Source organism: Camelina sativa, chromosome 3, assembly GCF_000633955.1.
Source record: "Camelina sativa cultivar DH55 chromosome 3, Cs, whole genome shotgun sequence".
Classification (NCBI taxonomy): domain Eukaryota; kingdom Viridiplantae; phylum Streptophyta; class Magnoliopsida; order Brassicales; family Brassicaceae; genus Camelina; species Camelina sativa.
The window spans coordinates 2930996-2953402 of NC_025687.1; the positions used below are offsets into that span (position 1 = coordinate 2930996).

Consider the following 22407-nt stretch of genomic DNA (forward strand, 5'->3'; position numbering starts at 1 on the left):
TAAGAGATATAGCCTATTGATTCTGAATTACGGATTTGTTACCAAGAAAAACACAATTCTCCCAGGAAGGTAACCACTAATATTGTTCACCTGCAACAAAAATAGAATAAAAGTCACAAAGAGTCAAAACCATCAAGTATCATATTGAGATTAAGATTACATGAAATAGCCATGTGAAACACCAAAACAGAAACAGATAGAGACGTACTTGTATCTGTCCACCGTTCCCGCTGACCATATCAATCATTTTGATGTAAGAACCTTCTTCTACAGGCTCATAAACCTGGCAAAAAGAGTAAGCTCAGTAAGCTCAACATTTGTATCAAGTACCGAGATAATAGTGCATCAAAGCAAAGTTAGGTAAGCTTAAAAAGGTATTTAAGAGACGTTGAGAAAGTGCAAGTTTGTATACCGACCCTCTCATAATTGGCTAAACGGTCTCTAAAGTCTCGTACTCCAGCTTCAAAATCCGTTCTGCAGAGTAGCATAAACTAAACTTAGTTGACCCGTGAAGGAGAACGTAAAAATATAAGTTACGGAGTAAACATCGTACTCTTCTGAATAGTCAGGACTTTGCTGGATTTTAAGACGTATGTTCCTTTCAATAATGCGCTCATCATTGCATAGCGTTTCCAGAAAAATGATCTGCATAAGAGATAAAAGGTAAATCAGTTACGGAGGATAATTCCAAATTCAATATTAGCCGAAGGTGGTCATGACAGCATTCTGGGCGCTGCATCAAAGCAATTCGTTGAAAATAAACACTACTAACCAAGCATGCTTTCTACAGAAGAATAACCGTGCCATTTTCTATGAGAAACATCATCACAGTATATCAAAGCTTCAATACCTTACACTTTCCTTCAGCCATTTTCATCAACATATTCCGTCGGACTCGTGTGCTATTAGTTGCATCAAAGATTCCAACCTACAGCTAAAAACTATTTACAATGCAAGATATAAAAACCAGGAACTTACATCTAACCAAGATACTTACTTGACCACCTTCCTGCATCCAAGCTATCATGTCCTCCATTGCAAGTGCTGCTACCTAGTGGCATGTGATATATTAAAACTATGTGCAAAAAAGAAGATAAACAGTGTTAACATTTACCAGTGAACAAAACACCTCCCAGTATGACGAATTTAAGTTGAAAATATCATAAGAGAGATTTAGACACACAAATTAGAAGACACAGTCGGAAAATGGCTTAACAAAATTGTTCAATTTTCATTTACCTCAGTCCGTGCCTCTACACCTTCAGGATTGTCAGCTCGGAAGAAATCAGCACTCTACAAAAGGCTCATTCGTTTTTAATCACAAATCATCCAAAACGAGGACAGAAAATTGTAAAACCCTCGGTTTAAGAACCAAACCGTACCTGGTTAACTCCATGTTTAAGCCGTCGGTACTGCAAAGAAACGGAGCAGTGCTTGAGTCAATCTTTCCAACAAGGGTTGCGTTATGACAGGGTACGCTAAAACAATCAATGATCGTACCAACAAAATAATAGCTAACCTTTCCAACATTAAAATGTTTAGTATCATGTCCCAACCAGCGTAGATATCTTGTCAACTTTGCTGCAGTAAAAGTTTTTCCTCGAGCTGGCAAGCCAACCTGATACAGTTTTGACGGGAACGGTGTGAAATAGAACATCCAGTCTACTTTTTTTTTTTTTTCGTTCACGTTTATAAGTTAAATAAAATAGCCAGCCACAACAACGTACACCTCCAACAATCAAACTAGAAAACATAAGCTAAACGACCTGCAAAAACTATGAACAACATCTCTGTGGCTAAAAATACCAGGACAATAGCTAGATGTCTATCTTCTTTCGGTCCAAGCATTTGATCAGCTACTGCTGCTGCGGCAACAGCTCCTGCAGCGGCTGGCATTGAATTCTAACAAATAAAAAGAATAAAAGAGTGAGAACAATATTAAAAAATATTAAATTTCAGATGACCCAACCCAAAGATAGAAACTAGCTCAGGCCAAACCTTGATTAGCTTGGTATCGACCAAAAAAGAGCTTGCGCTAATGGACTTGACTAGCCTAGGGGAGCCAACACCGCGGTCAACAAAGAGTCCCTTTTGACCATCTTTTTGCTGAAACAGTGAGAGTGTTCCCACTGACTTTGACTCAGCCTCTCCTGAAGCCGAATAGATATTTGAGGAATCGGGAATAATGATCGTCATTTCCTGTGGGTGAGATGTATGGCAATGATTAAATAAGAAAGCCGGAAGTTAATTAATGGAGAATCTGCATCTACCAAGCAACTAATCAAAGTAGCACCTTTGCAGATGGAGATCCATCAACCCTAACATCAGAATCTTCAGAAATGTTTGATGCTGTGTTTGTATTCTTATCATTAAGAAATGTACCAGAAGCTGAAAGAGATCGTGGATTCTCGGCATTGTCAGCCGCATAAACAAGGGACGAGTTTGCAGAAGGTGCAGGAGCAGGAACCTCATAATGCGCAAGATCGAGCTCCAAACTTTCTGAAGGACACTGCTATGATACATCAAAGAAATTTTTCATTTGTCACGACTGACACAACCAACACATTACATATAGATGAAATTGTGGTAAAAACAAAGAAGTAGAAGAGCAAACTTACCTCAACAGATTTTGGATCAGGATTAATGCTGACATCAGGAATTCCACGTACTGTAGAAAGCTGGAGGTTCTCCCTATAAGCTCTCCAACTAGTAGCAAGATCAAATGGCGAAACTCTGTCAGCTTTGATGAAGACTCGGAATTCAACAATCACATCACCTTCGAGCCTAAACAGAGCTAATCTAGCATCCCCTTGTAACGAACCACCAATAAGAAGCCTATTTTCACCCTCCTCCACTATGCAAGGCGTATTCCTGTTCTTTGGCTTCAACAAGAACTTGAAATCCAAAGTCTCTATACACGAAACCAAACCAAACCAAACCAAAAGAGGTGATGCAGAAGCTTAGATTACAACATAGGCTTCAAACTAATATGCTAGACGATCGCTGAACAAGTCCACCAAATAGAGTAATACCGTGATCAGAAGGAACAACGAAGCTCAATTCCGACATTGACGCAGATTCACGTAGCATCGGAAGCTGTTAAATAAAAATTGAAAAAACGGACGACGCAAAGACGCAATCAAAATCCAGATGGATGAATCGGAAGTAAAGACAAATAAATCAAAGAGATGCTCACAGCTTTGGAAGGATCCCAGGAACCGATGAGGGATAGAGAGCCGTAGACATGAGGAGTGAGCTCGCCTTCAACCTTAGAATTCTCCATTTTGAGTGAAACGTAGAGCTGACCACCTCCGCCATTGGAACCATCGTCATCGTCCTCACTATTCTTCGATGCACCTGACCCCATCGTAACCACCGTCGCTGTTCTTCTTTCTGTTATTTTGATTTGAATTAATGAAAGAAGAAGAATAAGAAAGAAAAATCAAACGGATAATAAGAGATTGGAGAGCAAGGGAAGAAGAAGCGAAGCCGCACCCTTTTTTTTTTTTTTTCTTTTTTCCGGAAAAAATCGGTTGTCCTGAGTGGTACATTGGGATAACCGGATAAGATCAAATACGTGGTGCTTGGTTACTTGGTTTGGGTCGTTACAGATCCGATAGTTGCGAGTCGGGTCGGATTATATTATTTTGTACTTATTGGGCCTGTATTGCCGACTCTGAGATTTTATAGCTTGTGCTTATTGGGCCTGTATTGCCGACTCAGAGATTTTATCTGTGCTTATTGGGCCTGCGTTGCCGACTCCGAGGTTTATTACAGTGATCAGTGTCTTCTTCTTTGCTCTTTGAAATAGAGAGAGCCTTGTCGCTTCTTCTACAGATCCTCAAAATCAAAAAATTCACAAAAATCTGTCTTTTGAGTTTTGAGCGCCATTGAAATTTCTTCTTCTTCTTAATTGGGTTTTAAGCGCCATGAATCTCGAAAAACTCAAACCGAAAAATCGATGGTGTTGATTGAAGAAAACTGCCGAGGTAATGCTCATCGCTTCTTGTTCTGTTTTTCGTCTTCGCCAGTGGGTTTTTAAAACAGTGACATGAGTAGTAATCTGGAATTGAGAATGGGCTTTGTGTTTTCGCTAGTTGCATTGGAAAACTCATTAGATGAACACGATATACTTTAGGCATATAAATAATAATTTAGTCCTCCTACTTTCTTTTACATATTCTAATGCGTAATCTCAATAGCTATAGATTACAACATGGTTTCCTTCTCTTAGCTTTGCACACCAAACAAGTCTTTTATTCTCAAATTCATAACAAAACCTAGATTTTTTTTTAACAGAGGATATGTCAACAGGTTTAGTTTTACATCCTTTCTTTTATCTTCTGTGTTCACTTGTAGTTGTAGTTGTAGTGAACTTCTTTAGCTCATTAAATACGCGTAATGTTTCTCCGTCAAAACCTCCAGCAAACTGTATTGAATTATATGTTAGTAAATACAACCAAATAAATATGACCATGGCTTGTTTATAATCTACCTGGTGTATTGTGTAGGCAAATCGAACCCCTTGAAGCATAAGATTTCCTTCTTTAGCGCTTCCGTTTGATTCCAGCTCCTTGGTAGTTCGCTTCATGTACTCCTGAGCTAGCCTAAGCGAGCTGTATTTTATCTGCAACAAGGTAAATCTTCTGTCAAAGTAGTGGTGTATGTATTTCAACGTATAGTGTTGTAGATTAAGATTTCATCATAATCAGAATTAATCAGTCACGTAGCTACCTGTCCAATCAATCCTGTGTCGAGCATCCACTCCCACGGTATCTGAAAGTCCTTGTATCTCTTCCCTGTACTGTCTCTCATCTTCTCTGTGTTGTTAACACTTTCCTCTAACCTGAAATTTTTCGAAGATTTTAAAGAGCCATTATTAACTCGTGTTATTTGATAAGATCAGGAAGTTGCTAGTAATTACTATATTCTTTATACATGCTCGCCTGTCTTGTAACGATTGAATCCTTTGCAAAGCCTGCGTCAGGGGATCCTTTGAATTGTCCTTGAATGACAAAATCTCTGATTCAAGGCTCTTTAGCCTTTTGTAATTGCAAGCAGCCTCTCTTAGTGAATCTGCTTTGCGTTCTGGCCATTTAGGGAATTGCTTTAGGACTGCCCTTTCATCAACCAAGGAAGATAGTTCTTCGTCTATCCATTTCACAAATGTCTCCACTTCTGATATGTCTGTAAATGTTGCGGCCTCCACCTTACTTATCAAGATATGGATATGATCTCTGTGTCTGTCAGTGTCAGATTTAATCTGCAAATGAATGTTAAATCTGTTAAATTCAGTTTTTCTAATACTCTGCACATAGATAATACAGTTATGATGGAGATTTCATATGGTTTCTCATCTAATCACCTCTTCTAAGTTATTAGTGGACAAAGTTTATACTTTACAGTACTTACATCTGAAAGATATTTGGAGCGATTCTCGATTTCACCAATCATGTTTTTGCTGAATGCAGGAGACATAGCTCCATTCTGATTGATCTTGTTCCCCATATGAGACTCTCTCTTCGTCAGGGCACGATAAAACTCTACAACTTCTGGAGCACGCGACACAGATCTTTTTCCAAGTGTTGTCTTTGATGGAAGTGGTGGAGGTGGTGGCGGCTTTATTGCTGTAGACTGTACTTGGGCCATTGGCTTGGGATTTGGATTCCTGACCTCTTGACCCTTTGTGTTGGATTTGACACTCTCTGATGCTTTCAGATTAGATCCTTCTGTATTACCGCCATCATATGAGCTCTGCAACTTCTTCCATAACATTGATTTTCTCTCGTTGTCATGTGCTTTAAGATTGCTTACTTGTGCTCTTAGGCGAGCGACTTCTTGACGCAGCTCGTGGTTTTCCTTCTCCAGCTTATCATTCTTCATTAGAGAAGCTTGAAGCTCCTTCACCAGACGCATGAGATCCGAATCATCTTCTCCATTTGGTAACATTTCTATATATCCTCTTGTTCTAGTAGTATGTGAGTTTGTTTTTCTTTGAGGGGAAATTTTTTCTCCTTTTTATGACATGCCTCTTTAAATTACTTCCCAATGAAGCATTATAGACTCACCTAAACCTTTGATGTTCACTTTTGCGTGTGGTTAATTGCAAATTACAGTGAAGGCATAGAACAAGACTATCCTCTTGTGTGAACCCTTCTTTTCTAATGATCTCTTAGCTTCGTAGTTGCACTGAGCTGGAATCGAACCTAGAATAATACTGCGTATATACGGCTTAAGCTCTTTTGTGTTTGAAACTAAAGTCATCATCTTGAATGATTATATTCAAGATTATATTTGATGCGCATCGTTTGTCTAATTACTTTTATTACTTTGCTCTTTTTTTCTAAATTGCAGACTAAGTTAGAAGATCCTCTGGGTCCGCAAATAAGTCACAGGTAAGCAAATACTTTACTTAGCCTTCCTAATCACATAAAAACACATAGATAAGATAATTAATTATGTTGAAGCTTCATTAGCTTCTCTTTTTTTTTTGGTCAATCATTAGCTTTAGTTCGTAAGGAATTGAACCATTAGGTACGCGGTATGGCTTACCTCCCAAGTAATAGTCATATGCTCAAGAAGTTTCGTGTCTCATTCTCTCACCCACTTTTAATCCACCTCGTACGTCCACGTATGAGTTCTTTAGATGGCCTTTTCTAGTATATCTTTCGTAGCGTCATGGTCATGGACTAAGCTTTAACTCTTTTTTTTTCTCTCGCTCTAACTTAATAAATTGATTTCACTAGTTTATACAAAACTGCACTTCTTTTTTTGTTTAGAAATACAGAAATTGGAGTCAGGACATAGTGTACTGAAGTATTAATATAAGTCACAGTCCAGGAGTCCAGATCACTAGTGGTTTTTTTGGTTCTGTTTAATTTATCAAAGAAGAAACTGAAAAAGGTGTTGGTTCCTTTTGTAAATGGTAATCAACTGTCCTTGGAGCATTTAACTTGTGGACTTTATTATTCTCTGCATCTGAAGCAAATGTAAACTCGAAAATGACATCGCACCATACAATAGTTTCTCCTACTCTTACCCAAAAAGAAAAAAGAAAACGAGTTATGCATTGTCTGTTAACTGTGTCTAATTAATTGAAAGCTTGGTTAGTGCTGCTGTGCATCATATAGTAAGACCTCAAAATTGTTATCTATCATGCTATGGTTTCTTTACTACAGTACCTTCTAATTCTCAAGAAGGTTAAGTAAATCACCTAATTAATATCGTTGAGGTCCAACCTAAAAAGTAAACCCGGTAGATTCTATAATAATCATTTGGTTACGGAAATTAACAAACCTCCATAATAAAACAAGTAACTCTACCACAAAAGTAATAAAAACAGAAAATATGCACATCTAAATTAGCTATATGAAAAAAACGTTTTATAATCACATTTAAAAAAAAATTAAACTGCTTATAATGTACTTGCTGCATTCCAAATTTTATAAATTTTTCAACAATTAATTCAGTTTCCTTTTAATATCAATATGCAAATTGTTCATCTTTTTGTATTTTCTTCTCCAGCCCAGCCATGGATCGATCACTCTTAAACACACACGCTAAACTCGTGGCGCGTGACATCCACTGCCTGACACAGTCGCATACAGAACCCAACTCTTTCTCCCTAATTGGCGGCAGCGCGTCCGTCTCACGCGTAGAGACAGTGGGCACAATCGTCTCTCGCGACCTGACCCCAAAGTTCCTCAAGTTCGATGTGGACGATGGCACCGGCTGCGTCACGTGCATCCTCTGGCTGAACCAGCTCTCGTCTTCTTACTTCTCCCGGTGGGATCCAGCCACGATTCTGCTCCTCGCAAGGGCTGCGCGGAAACAAGCCGCAAATATCAGAATCGGAGCCGTGGCTCGTGTTCGCGGTCGCGTTGGCTCGTATAGAGGAGTGATGCAGATCACGGCTACTGTTGTGGTGGTCGAGAGAGACCCGAACGCGGAGATCTTGCACTGGTTGGAGTGTTTAAGGCTCGGTCCAAGTTATCGTATTCAAAGTTAATTAACTCTTTTTTTTTCGGTTCAAGTCAAGAGAGATCATTACAAGTGTCAACCCTAACTCATGAATCAACCAATTTGGAAGGAGAGTTCCTATTTCAAAGTGTGAGCATACGTCACAAACTGATTACCATGTATAATTCGCTTATTAAATAGTATTGCGTTTGCATTAGGATAAGGTTCTACATTAATATATGCATATGCAGTCAATTATATGATACAATACTTCTCTAAATTATCAATGACTCTTATTTTCCTCTATATTCTTAAAATAGAAACTGAAAATGATCAGAACCTTCAAACATTTTTCCACAAACCTATTGGCAGCATGTGACCATCTGCCATAGCGTGGCTTGAAGAGCTTTCAAGCGTGTTGTGGTGATTACTGTTTTGGGTAGTTATAAGCAAGTGTTGGGCATACGTTGGGTGTGTATGTGGTGCATGTCTCATCTATAGTAATATGACATAATTAATAATAACTTTTTTTCCTTTTGGTCTTGGAACACCGAACATGAGTCATGTCTTCTTCATCTCAAGTCTTGTGATCATCATCATCATGGATAATTTAATCCGTGAGCTGCTGCATCTTAACTCTTGGATCCTGAGGATAGAGATTATGCGGAGCTAACCGATCTTGGTTTTGCAACGTTCGTACGTATACATGACATTTGTTTGGTTTTCGTTCCTTAGTTCAATTTAATAATTAACCAAACTGAAAATCAAAATGCCCACTCCAACATTTAATTATGGGTTCAAATATTTAATTTCTGCTATTATGAATTTCATTAATAATAATATGTTCTTGCTAAAACATCAATTGCTGTCTGAATACGATATCCATTTTAATTCGATAATATGGTTTGAGTCTTTTTTGAGACTATACAAACTGGACAACTTAGACAGACGGACCTACTAGTACTTTACCGTTGGCCTCAAATCAATCTCAGACCAAACTAAACCGGACCTCGTACATAATCCTTATGCAACCAAGATTAAACCACCTAAAACCCATAAACTCATACGACCGACCGAGCACCCTGCCCTTAGAAGATTCCTGCTGCCGCTTGAATGATGCGGAGCCCCAACCGGAAAGATTATAAGTCCCCCACCGCGTGATCGGCTTCGACTGCTGCTGCCACCACCACCTCCTCTTCCCCTGCTGCTACCGAAGCCTCCTCCACCGCCTCCTTTTCGGATAACGACAGCTGATTCCGGAGACTTTGCTTCAAACCCAACTACAACATCATCCGGCTTGGTGGCATTGAAAGAAGGGAGAGTCTTGTTCTTGTTGTTCGTAGCAACGGAGGAAGGTCGTCAGCTAACGGAAGGATATGTGTGCTGAAGATGAAAGATGAAGAGAATGTACAACAGAACCAACGATGTTTTTCTTAAACTCATTTTCTTTTGCTTATGTGTCTCACTTCTCTCTCACCTTTCCCTTTTGCTCTCTATTTATATTCATTTCGTTTCTATAATTATTTCTTTTCTTACAGATATATAAAAAAAAACAAAAACAACTTACATATTATTATTTTTTTCAGGGCAAAAAAAAAACTGTATTTACATAATTAATTGAGATTCGCACCCAAAAAAAATAAATACATAATCAATTGAGAAAAGTATATATTCGAAAAGAGAACAAAATGCTCATATATATAAGAAAAACAAGTACTTTGTTCACTACTTTTCCTAAACATTACTAAAACAAACAAAACGAGTATTAAAAAAAAAAGTTAAAAACTAATTAAGATTTCAGATTGAGAACCTCTTCCAATTTGATAGAGAAAACAGAACGATTATCATGAGTTTTCAGCACCTCTAAACAAATTTGTTTCGAAATAACCAAGTCAATATTAATTATAAATATTAGTCATGTGGTGATAGATATAGAGCAATTAATTTTTCGCCCAAACGTATATTGTTCAGAAGAGACATACAAATTACAATGAGAGGTTCTCTAAAGACCTATACTAGAACTATGCTGTTCCCTGCCGCTTGATCTATATATGTTGTTCGTTATGTGTATTTTTGTTTGGTCTAAAACAAATATGCATAGTTCATAGTTGTTTTACAAGATAAGTCAAACGGTGAGGTTTACCATTCATCATTAGTCACTTTAAAACTTTAGCCTTTGCCCTTTGGAGGTTATATACGCGCGTTTAATATATTTAAGTTTAAAACTACACAATATCGCCCTTTACAAACGCTATACTAAAAAAAAAAAAAATCACAATACTAGTAGAAGAATCCACATCAAGCTTAGGATTGCTTTCTACAATAAATTTACAATGCAGACCTTACTTACAGTTGGCCCAAATAAATTTCAGACCAGACCAGATCGCACATCAAATGTAAACGTTATTAAATCAATAAAATAAATGGCAAACAAATACTCTGGCAACTACAGAACCAAGAATAAACCGGTTAACACCGATAAAGCGAACCAACCGACCGCACGCGCTGTTCCTTGAAGATTCCTATTGCCGCTTGATCTATGCGACCCTACCGATCCAGCACTACCCGTACGAACCGGAATCCAACCTGACAGGCTAGGGCTTTTACTCCTGCCACCTCCCGTGCTTCCACCGCCGCGACTTCCTCCACCACCGCCTCCTTTTTTGATGACGACAGCTAATTCCCGAGCCTTTCCTTCCAACCCAACAACGTCTGACTTTAATGAGTCGTCATTCAAAGGAAGAGCCTCGTGGTTCGTACCAACTGAGGAAGGTCGTGAATCTCGTGATGAACTCACGGCATGAAAATGCTGCAGAAGAAGGGAGACAAAGAGAATGTACAAAACCAACGATGATGTTCTTTTCACACCCATCTTTTTTGTGTTCTTTCTGTGTGTAATTTGATCTCACTTTCCCCTATTGCTCTCTATATATATATAGATTTCGTTTCCATTGTCAAAAGAAAATAAAGATGAAACGCGGCAGAAGTGGTTGCCAGTTTCGACGTAGCCTCTCATTATATGAAGCTGCCACGAAGATAACTAATAATATAATACTTATCTATCTGAACTTTATTTTAAACAATATAGATTTTTTATGAAGGACCAAAAATATAAAATAAGAATAAAAGTAATGTTAACAAAATAAATAAGGACAGAAAGGTTTTGGAGATGGTTCTCCTAGGATAAAGAGAATTAATTAACCCAGCAGAAATCGTTTCTAGGTGTTTGGTAATTTTTTTTATCTACTATGTACTTTGTCGACTAAAACAAATTAGTTAGCAAATAAAATAGTAAGCCTCAAGCCACGATAAAAATTTTATAAATAAACTTGTGCCGCGTGTACAATTTGACATGTGGGAGTGGGATATCACGGAAATCATATTTGACACCTTTCATGTCAACCAAATCTTGATTTTTCATTCAAATTTGAAAATTATGAAATTATCCATTGCATAATATATTAATCAAAAAAAATGTTGTAAAAAACATGATATTTATCTAAAACAAGATTAATTAAAATCTAAAGTGTAATTAAAATTAGCTCTGAAACCAAATTATTGTGATTTTCTTTAAAGTATAAATTTATGATAGGAATACACAGACAAAAGAGAAAACAGAAAAAAAAATATTTGTTTTAGGATTTACATATTTCATATATATTAAAGTAGAAGTAACATGCCGTCCCGGAAAAGAATTATATAAAATGGTTTGCTCTCTCTTAGTAATAAAAAAAAAAAAATCAAAAGTCAAAAAAAAAAATCCAAGCATCATTAATTCTTATGTACTAAAAATTATGGTGCTATTGGAAAGTTTTTTTTTGTTTGTAATTTTGTTAAATTTCGGCTAGAAAATTGTTTATATGTTTGTATCTATCCATTTTAACACATGTTATTCACTTATAATTTTTAATAAATTTAAATCTAAGCATACTTCTTTGTTATGCGCAGTCTCATGAATTAGAGATTGCAATACAGTATATGAAAATGTTACAACTTTAGATTTAAAAGTCATAAATATTGAGTATTCTATAGTCAACATTTATAGTGATAAATATTGAAGAAAATGCGTATGTAACAAATATAACATTTGATGAACAAACAAACTGAGGACGTAGTAAATTTCAGATACTGCTAATTTGCGTTGTCCTCCGAGATTAGCAGCATCTACTTGCAAGAGAGCAATGTAGATTTTGGCAATGACCATAAAAAATTAAACAAAATCACATGCATTCAATTTTGAAAAGAAAATAAAATGGGGACTTCTGATTCTTTCTTGTCCATGAAGAAACACATCTCTATCCTCAAAATAAGACCATCCAAAAAATGGATTTCATAAACTTAAAACAATGAAACCAATGTACTCTTTCAGGTAACCAACTTAAAATATTCTCCCGAATCTCCCATATCACCCCGACGCTTTCGACTCAAAAAACTATAGACCCAAAACGACTCAGCAAAACCCGACCCCAAGCAATCCCCCAACCACTTGATATGACTCGACAACAGATGTATAGATAGATAGTGCCAAGACGATGACTCAATTGCATCAAAACAATTTTGAGGCTAAATTACCTCGCCAGGAATTTGGCAGCGTAAATACTGATGCATCTTAAGTGGAGGGACCAGTCTCTTCGGGTTTCTTTTCTTCACCAGCTTTCTCCACCTCACTCTTTTTGGTTTCCTCTACTTCAGACTTCACCTTCTCCACAGGTTTCTCTTCGGTTTTCTCCTCTGTCTTTTTCTCTTCCACAGTCAGTTTCTCAAGAAGACCAGCGGCGTCAGAGGCATCTTTGCTCTCTTCTTTCTCTTCTTCAGATTCAGCAACTTCCTTGAACTTTTGCATAAATGTCTTGCAATCTGACAAAGAAAATAGAACTTGGTTACCCATTTAGTCTAAACACATACTTGACCACATCAAGATCAATATCTCTTTATAATGTTAGCACAATCTAGCAGCCGAAGTACTTGAAAAGCCAAGGAATTCACAGCCCCAAAGTAGCCAATGATGAAAGCTCTAAGGATCTCCAAGAACAAGTGGCCATATAACCAAGATAACTCCAAGACCCTTAAGTAATCTAAGCCATAAATTCTATCAAAGCTGTACTGAAACTAAATAAGCCAATGCAACATCAATATGGGGATAGGGCCATGAAATAAACTAGATAATCAAAAGAGAAGGCTAGTATAAGATATGGCATATTTCAGTCAATATCAATCCCCGTAAGAAAAATAACTCCAATACGTGACAAGATCCAATCAAACAATGAAAAAAACAAATGCAAAATGCATTACAAACTCACTCTCGATTGAAGCAAATCGGATACAGAAAAGCTCATCCTTGAGTTCCCCATCAGCAAAGTCACGAGCGTGCCATACACACGACTTTTCATTTCCAACGTGTTCCTGAACAGTCATGCCCGATTTAACTGCAGAAACAGCAGAAGCCGGAAGACACATAAGTAAAAAAAAAAAAAGAGTAGCCTAAATACGGATCCAGATGCAACTCAATAAAAAGCATCCTAAACAGAAATTTTACCCAAGTGGTTAGCACAGATCTTCAGAGTTTTCGATTGCCTCATAACGAGACGAATCTTGCCCGTGTTCTTATGCTTTAAGAGCTTCACAGTACCAGCTCCTCTCTCCTTCCACTGATTCGCATCCTTATCGAACCGATACAGCTTCGATTTCCTTTCGATTCACAAACAAACCAAAAAAAAATCAGTCAAACATCTCTAAGAAGACCATCGCTCATCACCAAAAGCTAAACCCTATAGATTCGATCAGATCCAGTTGACCTAGATCACACCAAAAAAAAAAAAAAACATTAACAGAGCAATTGAGAAATAGACTTACAGATCGAGGACGGCGTCTTCGTCTTCCTCGCCGGTAGTTACGGCAACCTCCTCAAGCCTAACGATCGGAGCAACCTGAGCTCCGGTGTCCTCATCCTCGTTAGCTCCTGCCTCTTCCTCGTCTCTGTGCTCGTGCTCGGGTTCGTTGGTCGCCATAGTTATCTACTGAGATTTGCTCGTCGATTCAGTTGTTCGTTCGTTACGGTGCGGCGTATCCGAGAGAGAGAATTTGGGGGTTTTGTAACACAGGAGAAAACGGAAAAGGCACTTTTATAACCGCGTTGAATTGAAGCTACCAATGGGCCGATTTCTTATAAATATATATGGCCCATATAAGGGCATTTTTATAACTGGGTTGAATTGAAGCTACTAATGGGCCGATTTCTTATAAATATATATGGCCCATATAAGACCCATTTATCCAGTTCTTGATTTAAAAGCAAAAACATATATACAAAATGAGAAAATACAATTCTTAATTTTTGCACCATAACTTTTTTTTTTTCAGCGTACTGATCAGTTGATAAAAAAAAACTTTATTTCTATTTGAAAAGAAAGATAAATTTCTGTAAATTAATTTAAAAAAAAAAGGATATCTTTCACAATTTCAAATCAAAATTTGAATGTTTATGTACAAGGATATTTTTATATTGGATGTTTAATTTCCACAAATAATACAAACATACTTTGACTAAAATCGCTGCAGAACACTAAACAATTCAAATATGAGACCTTAATAGTGGACCCTAAAAAGATATATTGCCTNAAAAAAAAAAAAAAAAAGATATATTGCCTTATATTATATGTACATGTTTTTCAAATTGTGACAAATATACAGCAAGTATATTCCTTTTTTAATGCACATGTAATTGTTATTCGTTGAACAGCAAAGTCAAATGTATTTTAGATTTGTTCCTATTTTATGAACCGTCGATGGAATCTTTTTTTACTTGGCAACCGTCGATGGGAATTTGAAATAACAAAAGATAGAGAACATCTTAAAGTTAGGTTATGATCTTTTGTAAGGGCAAGATCGTCCATCTATCTTATTTGTCTTTATCCTTTCGTACCTCTTCATTTTAACCTCTCTTCCCCCACACACATATATCACACACCCTCCTCTTCTCTCGCATATCGTACCAGTGGGATTCATTCTCGTCTCTTCACGTCTATCTCCTAAAACCTCTCCATGGCTGCATCATCATCAACAGTATCGTCAGATGCAAGAGGCAAAAAGAACCTTCTTAACGTTGATCGGATCAGCATGCTTCCGGACGAAGTGTTGCTCGTGATTCTAAAGAATATACCCACTGAAGAAGCTGTCCGGACAAGTTTGTTGTCAACACGTTGGAAGGATGTTTGGAAACATTTGCCGTCTCTTATCTTTGATATGCGAAAAACTTTCAACGCCCAAATGGGATCCTTGGCCGATCGTTCGGGTTACATTGCTGACCTTATTACAAAGGTTTTTTATACCTTCCATTCTTCCAAATATTTTCTCATTTAAAGTTTTTAAAATTATGATTTTTTCGCTCGAAATTATACTATAACTAACAATGATTCGCCAAAAAAATTATTATTTTAAAAATCTTGTTATATAAATATTTGAAGATGAGTATAAATTGTGAATACATTATTATGACAATACGAGAATCTAGGAAAATATCATCTCTTGCNCTTGCCTTATCTTACATTTTTTTTTTTTTTTTTTTTCGTCTATCTTACATAGTTTGTTAGTTAATCATAAAATACAGTATTTAAGTTCTGGCTCCTATTGATGATGTAATGTTATATAGTACTGTATTTGTGCATAATTCTGTTTTAATCACAAATCTTGTATTTCTTTTGAAGGTTATAAACAATCACAAAGGTCATCTAGAGTACTGCAGAATCCACCATTTTTCATACCAATCAAAAGACGGTGCTCTCGAAGCTTGGATTCGAACTCTGATTCATGTGAAAGGCACCAAAAGTCTCTCACTGCTAAACCATCTTGGTCACAATAGGAGATCCAGCATGCTCCACTTGCTCCCAAACACATTCTCCCATCCAGCCCTCACCTCACTCAGCTTATATCGCTACGACTTTGAAACTGCAAATCCCTTTAACAAGTGCGACAATCTCATGATTCTCCAACTTGGTAGAATTTGTGCTGAGGTTGGTGTGTTCAACACAATCATTGCAGCGTGCCCCTCTCTCAAGGTGTTGGTACTAGAAATCACGACGTACAGCCAGCTTGGTTGTTTGAAGATTCACAACAACAATTTAAAGCTCTTGCACGTGACTTGCTCTCATATAGATCGCATTGACGTGTCTGCACCTCTTCTGGATATCTTCTCCATTCGCTTTACTTTTGTTGCGAAAGATAACTTCCTCCTTGCAGCCCTTAAAATACTTCAAATTAATAAAAGCTATTGGGCTGCAAAAGTAAGGACACCTCATATCAGCTACAACATATCGTGTAATGCTCAGGTACTTACAAACCATAAACAAATACATTGAACTATCTATTTAGTATAAGTATATTGTTTGACATGCTTGATTTGTTTATATGAATCGAAGGAGAAAGAAAGCATCGAGCATAAGTTCGTGGTGAGTAGAGATACTAACTATTTGGCGCGGTTTCAATCTTTGGCGGTGATCGTGGATTTAATGAATCCAAGGGAAGTTCAAATGTTGAGAGAGGTGTTAGTTGCATGGAACGGAATAATGAGGAAGCTCGAGATATCGTTTACGGTATGTTCATTTTATTTTTTCGTTTTCAGTTAGATAGAGATAGATTTTATTAAAATTTTATTTTTATCACTTTCGTTTGATTGGTTTATCTATATAGAAAACATGATACATGTTTTATGTTCTTGTATATATAGGATTCCAACATTCCTAAGAAAGAAGGTGAATCTTCTATTAGTGGGGCAGAAAAGAAAAAGTGGGAAGGTGGACAAATATTTCCCAACGCTGATTTTCGCGTAGATGTTCTGTGGATGTTTAATTTCAATTGTTGCGATGAAAACCAGTTTGAATTGGCTTCGCGTTTTGTGACGCAAGGGACCGTGATGAGGAAAATGATGATCAAGACATCGTTGATTCCTCCAAGCGAAGAGACAGAAGCTGCTGTGGCCAAACTAATGGAACTTCCAAAAGGTAACGATGAGCTTAGCATTGAATTATGCTTCTAATAAATTTTTATTTGGATCTAGGCGTTGGTCATTTGATATAATAAGTAACCTTCTATTTGTGAAGTGGAAGACTTTATGGTTTCAACTTTCTAGTAATGCTTTTGGTGTTTCTGTTGAATGTATTTTTAATATTTGGGACTTATTTTGTATTAATTTGAATATTATCTGATTTGTGGCATTGAGAATGGTTGTTGGCTTGTTGCATGCATATGCGGCTATCTTAAACATGCTTTAAGATAAGCTTTCCCTAGAATGAATCACTCCTATAAATCTATATCTGCACATAGAATGAAACATGTTCTTATGGCTTGTTTCATCTTATCGGATGGAAAAAAATATGCTTGAGCGCTCATCGAGACAACCATCTTTAAGTGATCTGGTTATCTCTACGGTTCATTTAAGTGCTCCGGCGAAAAGCCGAACACTTAGAATGAGTCTCCACTTACTTGAAGCCGAAGCTTGTTGGCTGTATATATATACGTGAGCTATCAATATGAGGCAATGGTTCCTAATTAAGTAGGACACTCAATCTCATCTCACCGCGTAAAAAAGATAGTTTTGTCCGTTTCGAATCACATGTGCAAACAAACAAAACTTCAGGCAGATTAAAAGACAACAGTTCGAGTTTCTTGTTGTTATTATTATCACGATAATATTGATAACAATAGTAATAAATAATGAGATGAATTTGGCTAGAGACACATGTAGAATAAGCCATAATCTCCATTAAGTAAATTAAAACAATCACTAATCCATATGGCACCGCCGTCGCCGAGCCCCGGTTTCCCGGCGGTGTATTCGGAGACACAGAAACGTCAATTATCGTAGAGTCATCAGCCACGTCATCGTACGGATACGATGATGAATTGTATTCCGATTCTACCCTTGTGGATCCCGAATATTCCATCGTTGTCCCTTCCTTTACCGAGGCGTGGCTTCTAACTTCCACCCAACCATCCGACTCCCAAATTGCCCCTTCGGTCGTCGCCAATTTACAAACCCTTGCCATCGCCGCGTTTTTGAATTCTGATCTCCACTCGCTCCTCCCTACTTCCTCCTCTTCTTCCAAGCCAAACCCCGAGTTGCCCCAGTCAAGAACGCAACGCGGAGATGACTCAGTGGGTGACGAGCTGTGACACTGAAACAGATAAGGATGCTGCAGAAGCTGATCGCAACTCCACCTCTGATGCGGGTCTCGCTTCAGACACTTGTCCAAGAAGTCACGACCCATCTCCGACAGCGTCACGGGGAAAACGGGCAACTCGCCGGAGAATCCGATTCGACTCAGCAAGTCAATCCCGTGGTCTTCCCAAGCGGGTTTCCCGGTGAACATCTCGATGATCGTGCAGCCGAGAGACCAGACGTCGCTCTCCGGACCTTGGCACTCTCGTCTGATCACCTCCGGAGCCATCCAAAGCGGACTTCCACGTGGCGTGATCTGAGCCGTCGGTTTGTTGATTCTGATCGCTGACCCGAAATCCGCCAGCTTGATCACGGAGCTCCGGCTGACGAGGACGTTCCTCGCCTTGACGTCGCAGTGAACGAATCCTTGCGAGTGGACGTGGCGGAGAGCAGAGACAAGACACGCCGTGTAACGCTGGAGCAGAGTTTCGTCTTTGATCCCTCCTCCGGCGTAATTAGCCACGTCTCCTTCTGGGAGATACTCTAAGTAGAGATTACGAAACGACGTCGTTCCTTCTTTTGAGTGACCGTCGCCAAGTAGCCTCACGATGTTCGGGTGAGGCTTGAGCGAGCGGAGGACGGAGATTTCGTTCTCGAGGGACTCTGATTGAGTGGGAAGGCACGTGGCGAGATCCACGGACTTCACCGCAAAAACTTCACCGTTAGTTTTGCTGATCGCCGTGCTAACTGAACCGAAACAACCTCGTCCAATACAAGTACCACGAACCCAAGAAGAATACTGAGGACTTGAAGATGACATTAAAGAAGAAGAAGTGTTGCTCTGTTTCTCCATGTGTGCCAACTTTCACATGTCGTACTTATGCAACTCGAAGCTATTTATATGTGTCTTTGGGAAGCTGTAAAACAGGAAATGTGAACGTGAAATAAAGTTGCAATTTTATTTTGTTTCTGACATGGACAATTCTTGTACACTTGTCTTTTCGATTTGTAAAGTCTCATCTTTAAGAAATTTCCCACGTGGACATGTCATGTACAACACAAACTTTCGAGTTTATCACTAGATTTTTGAACAAATTCTACCATGTTCGATGTCGGTTATGGATTTTAACGACTTAAAATATATATTCATGTATTGCAAATTTTATTTGTAATTCCATAAAAAAAATTTTGACTTTGGTGGAGTGGAATGATTAGTTGTTTTGGAAAACAGAACAAACAAAAAGATCAGAGAAGATCATTTTAGAAGAAATTGGTGTATGCCACTAATGAGTAGTGACACTTGGAGAAGTTCTCGGGATGATTGTAAGAAACAATGCACTTGCCCTTTCTGCTTAATCCTTATCCAACAAGAGTTAAGTTGCGGTTTGGTCTTGTCCGTTAATATTTTACTCACAAAAGATAAAAAATCACTCCCTCTCGCTTCACGCAATCGTTTTCGTTTTTATAACCACAACATTTAAAAAATGGTCTCTTTACTAAGTTAGACAAGTGATCGGATCATCCCGTACTGATCGTGGGTAAGACAAATGAACAAAACGTGCCGATAGATTTGGAACGCTTGATATGTTGACATTTTTTTTGTTTTTGTTTGGTGTGTGCTAATTTGGTTGACCCTGACATGATCAGACATGGAATATACGGTAATCGACGTACAAATCATTATTAGCAAAGATTCATGAATCCAAAACCATGTCTTAGCCAATCATACTTAGGAAACAATAATTATATTCGTAGCATAAAGAAGGCGATGGTGTACAGTAACAGAATATTTACGTGAAGTAGTGGATATCCGAATAAATATTCGGAGTTGTCCAAAGGGGATCAGCGTTAGAGATGAGGGAAGAGGTTGCCAAAAGGGGCTGTGTTAGGGGCTGTGTTTTAAAATGGGGGTCCATCTGGAGGTTTACGTGGCATGAAAACGTTGGTTCACGTTCTTTGACATATTAACGAGTTGTCTGAACACACATATTGGGAATTGACGTGCTTGATCAGCCTCCACGCATAGTGAAATTAAACTATTATATTTGTATTTTTGGTTTGTTGATATCATGAAGCTCACAACAAGAATTTACTCAAAATCGTTATCCAAAGATATCACGGAGATCGAGTTGGAGATGGAAGGTAGAAAATGAAAGATAGGGTTGTTAACTTTATTAATTGAAGAGATGGTTGGTTGGGAATCTTGGGATGGTTAATCGCTGGATCACTGTAATTGCATTTACATAGGGTAATTATCACTAGAAAATTAATTAATTTATAGAAAATATTGTTGGAAATGCCACTTTCTTCATTAAAGTTATGAAAAATGTCAATTTCATTGTTTCTTTTTGAAAATGCCACTTTCAAAATTTATACCACATGAGAAAAGACTAAAATACTCTTCTAAGTTAAACAATGAGAGAAAAAAAGATTTTTGTGTATTTCAGTTAATGAGGACATGTTATTGTCCGTTCTATTCTAGTCCATCAAGCTAATACGATAGACAATATAAAAGTTATTATAAATATTAAGTGCGATGTTTGCAATTGTCCTTCAATAATGTAAGTAGTAGAAGTGAAGTTATAATTAACAGAGGTACTAAAACAAATAGACAAATTTCAAAATATAGATAGAACAAAAGCTATTACATGTTATTACATCTGATTATGGATTATGATTAGTTGTCCATCAAAATAAAAAACAGGATAGACAACAAGTTAGGAAATGGACATATTAAGTAGACCAGATCTGATCCATTGAAAGAAAAATATCTTGATATAGAGTAAAACTTGGCTTGAACATAGATGATGTCTTCTGGAGGTGCATTACTTATTGTCATCCTCTAATCTATCACTTGTGGCAGTATATCTGCACAACTGACAACAAGTTAGAAAATAACAAATGAACATATTTTTGAGATCGAATCTGGTCCACCGGATCTAGTCCACCGTCTCGTCCATCAAATCTGGTCCACCGAATCTGGTCCACCGGATCTAGTCCACCGTCTCTTCCAAAGAATCTGGTCTACCGGATCTGGTCCACCGTCTCGTCCATCGGATCTGGTCCATCAGAAAAATAATGTGTCAGATTTCAGATCTGCTCCATTAAAGTTGTATAGAGAAGGAAACAAACATAAGAAACTCAAAGAGGTATGAAGGTTTTGAGAGAGAGAAAGATGGAAGAAGATGAATAGTTGAAGATGAGAGATGGGAAATGGTTGTTGCTCCACCATTTGTAAACGCCTCTACCCTGATTTGGTCTTTGTTGTTACAGTCTAATTTCTATCTCTCTCTCGTGGAGTGATTATGATGAAACAATCATCAGAAAAGCTTTTCAAATCCATGAAATGATTTCTTTGTTATTGAAGGAAGAAAAAAAGAAAGAAGAACATAGAGAAAGATATGAGAGATCCAATATGAGAAAAGAAGAAAATAATATAAGAGTAGTTTTGTCATTTTTAGTGGATCAAAGTGGGTCTTATGCCATTTTAGAAAATGTTAAGTTTAAAATGGTATTTCTCAATAGAAATGGTACTTTACATGGCATAGTTGATAATTTTCTCTAATTTATAGGGTTTGGTGACATAAATATTCATTTTAAAGATTCCAAAGATTCCATAACATATATCAAAGACTGAAGTTTTGTGAAATTTTGCTAACGATTTGGCAAACTAGTATAAATTAAAGTTTAAATTGCTAATTAATGACCATGTACTGTAGTCAACCTGATCTTTGAATTATTCCAATAGAAAAAAAAAACGTTTATTATTCGATTTCGCCGCAACTAAATGTATATTTTACTTTGTATGTTGTTTTTTCTGGGAAAGCTTTGACCTTCCGCGAACGTGAAGTGCTATTTGGACGGTCCACCACTTGTTCCGTATCTTCTTAGGGCAACTATTTTCATCTTATGTGTGTGTATGAATTTATATTAACATTTTTGAAATACATTTTGGTTTATGCCCTTTAAGTTTTACTTATTTAATTTTTTTTTACAACGTTAATCCCTAAAACAATTCCATAAATAACATTGCAAAAAAACTCAAATACTAAATTTTTTTAAATTGACCAACATTTGTTACATTTATTACCATAAAAACTCAACAACATCTATACATTCCGATTTTTCTAAAAATAACTCTACCCATTAAAGTTTTAACCCATTAAATCTCCAAAACTATTTTTATGGATGCTAGAATCTCTTAAATTTAAATGATATACAACAGATTTTCCATAACAAAAGTTTACAATATCCATAATTATATTAACATTAATAAATTTCCTAAACCGAAAATC

At 37.3% G+C, this 22407-nt stretch overlaps 6 protein-coding genes, 1 long non-coding RNA gene and 1 pseudogene across 10 annotated transcripts in view; 3 read left to right on the forward strand and 5 right to left on the reverse strand.

Moving 5' to 3' along the window:
- The window catches only part of LOC104754878 (6-phosphofructo-2-kinase/fructose-2,6-bisphosphatase), a 12893-nt gene extending 9372 nt beyond the window's left edge, over nt 1-3521 (reverse strand). For 3 of the 4 annotated variants that reach the window (XR_763840.1, XR_002037427.1, XM_010488844.1), the window contains exons 1-15: nt 3197-3521; nt 3033-3096; nt 2619-2911; nt 2294-2512; nt 1999-2199; nt 1807-1902; nt 1520-1618; nt 1383-1412; nt 1240-1293; nt 998-1051; nt 851-928; nt 554-645; nt 417-474; nt 209-283; nt 43-90 (exon numbers count right to left, since the gene is read on the reverse strand). Coding sequence is in view for 2 of the 4 variants with exons in the window: in XM_010488844.1 (XP_010487146.1) it covers nt 43-90; nt 209-283; nt 417-474; nt 554-645; nt 851-928; nt 998-1051; nt 1240-1293; nt 1383-1412; nt 1520-1618; nt 1807-1902; nt 1999-2199; nt 2294-2512; nt 2619-2911; nt 3033-3096; nt 3197-3367 (1632 nt within the window). In the remaining 2 variants the exon portion in view is untranslated. The remainder of the gene's footprint in view (nt 1-42; nt 91-208; nt 284-416; nt 475-553; nt 646-850; nt 929-997; nt 1052-1239; nt 1294-1382; nt 1413-1519; nt 1619-1806; nt 1903-1998; nt 2200-2293; nt 2513-2618; nt 2912-3032; nt 3097-3196) is intronic. The other variant, XM_010488851.1, reaches the window with a different exon arrangement.
- Nucleotides 3686-5692, forward strand: LOC109132185. The gene is made up of 3 exons (XR_002037428.1): nt 3686-3989; nt 4512-4637; nt 5472-5692. It is a non-coding gene; the product is annotated as an uncharacterized LOC109132185 (long non-coding RNA).
- On the reverse strand, nt 4134-6295 carry LOC104765157 (protein CHUP1, chloroplastic-like). Its single transcript, XM_010488832.2, has 5 exons — nt 5413-6295; nt 4947-5263; nt 4735-4846; nt 4496-4627; nt 4134-4429 (listed from the first exon to the last, which is right to left on the reverse strand). Exons 1-5 carry the CDS (start codon nt 5947-5949, stop codon nt 4337-4339), a joined length of 1191 nt encoding a protein of 396 aa, XP_010487134.1. The 5' UTR covers nt 5950-6295; the 3' UTR covers nt 4134-4336.
- LOC104765145 (CST complex subunit STN1-like) lies at nt 5853-8255 on the forward strand. The gene is made up of 3 exons (XM_019243330.1): nt 5853-5942; nt 6355-6395; nt 7525-8255. Exon 3 carries the CDS (start codon nt 7532-7534, stop codon nt 8006-8008), a length of 477 nt encoding a protein of 158 aa, XP_019098875.1. The 5' UTR covers nt 5853-5942; nt 6355-6395; nt 7525-7531; the 3' UTR covers nt 8009-8255.
- LOC104765183 lies at nt 10146-10893 on the reverse strand. The gene has a single exon (XM_010488864.2). The coding sequence runs from the start codon at nt 10829-10831 to the stop codon at nt 10406-10408; it is 426 nt and encodes a 141-aa protein (XP_010487166.1). The 5' UTR covers nt 10832-10893; the 3' UTR covers nt 10146-10405.
- On the reverse strand, nt 12165-14060 carry LOC104765192 (ran-binding protein 1 homolog a). Its single transcript, XM_010488874.2, has 4 exons — nt 13813-14060; nt 13496-13647; nt 13260-13385; nt 12165-12816 (listed from the first exon to the last, which is right to left on the reverse strand). Exons 1-4 carry the CDS (start codon nt 13965-13967, stop codon nt 12569-12571), a joined length of 681 nt encoding a protein of 226 aa, XP_010487176.1. The 5' UTR covers nt 13968-14060; the 3' UTR covers nt 12165-12568.
- On the forward strand, nt 14917-17112 carry LOC104765202 (putative F-box protein At1g67390). The gene is made up of 4 exons (XM_010488883.1): nt 14917-15276; nt 15663-16283; nt 16374-16547; nt 16682-17112. The coding sequence occupies exons 1-4, from the start codon at nt 15001-15003 to the stop codon at nt 16988-16990; spliced, it is 1380 nt and encodes a 459-aa protein (XP_010487185.1). The 5' UTR covers nt 14917-15000; the 3' UTR covers nt 16991-17112.
- Nucleotides 17522-19035, reverse strand: LOC104778595 (annotated as a pseudogene).

What these genes read in the sequence shown, in the direction of transcription:
- LOC104765202 (XM_010488883.1), top strand. Translation starts at nt 15,001, where the DNA reads ATGGCTGCATCATCATCAACAGTATCGTCAGATGCAAGAGGCAAAAAG. An exon ending in ACATATCGTGTAATGCTCAG is followed by an intron (nt 16,284 to 16,373) that starts GTACTTACAAAC and finishes TATGAATCGAAG; the next exon opens with GAGAAAGAAAGCATCGAGCA. An exon ending in AGCTCGAGATATCGTTTACG is followed by an intron (nt 16,548 to 16,681) that starts GTATGTTCATTT and finishes TTGTATATATAG; the next exon opens with GATTCCAACATTCCTAAGAA.
- LOC104765157 (XM_010488832.2), bottom strand. Translation starts at nt 5,949, where the DNA reads ATGTTACCAAATGGAGAAGATGATTCGGATCTCATGCGTCTGGTGAAG. An exon ending in ATTCAATCGTTACAAGACAG is followed by an intron (nt 4,847 to 4,946) that starts GCGAGCATGTAT and finishes GAAAAATTTCAG; the next exon opens with GTTAGAGGAAAGTGTTAACA. An exon ending in ACACAGGATTGATTGGACAG is followed by an intron (nt 4,628 to 4,734) that starts GTAGCTACGTGA and finishes ACCTTGTTGCAG; the next exon opens with ATAAAATACAGCTCGCTTAG.
- LOC104765145 (XM_019243330.1), top strand. Translation starts at nt 7,532, where the DNA reads ATGGATCGATCACTCTTAAACACACACGCTAAACTCGTGGCGCGTGAC.
- LOC104765192 (XM_010488874.2), bottom strand. Translation starts at nt 13,967, where the DNA reads ATGGCGACCAACGAACCCGAGCACGAGCACAGAGACGAGGAAGAGGCA. An exon ending in GAAGACGCCGTCCTCGATCT is followed by an intron (nt 13,648 to 13,812) that starts GTAAGTCTATTT and finishes GTGAATCGAAAG; the next exon opens with GAAATCGAAGCTGTATCGGT. An exon ending in CCGATTTGCTTCAATCGAGA is followed by an intron (nt 12,817 to 13,259) that starts GTGAGTTTGTAA and finishes TTTCTTTGTCAG; the next exon opens with ATTGCAAGACATTTATGCAA.
- LOC104765183 (XM_010488864.2), bottom strand. Translation starts at nt 10,831, where the DNA reads ATGGGTGTGAAAAGAACATCATCGTTGGTTTTGTACATTCTCTTTGTC.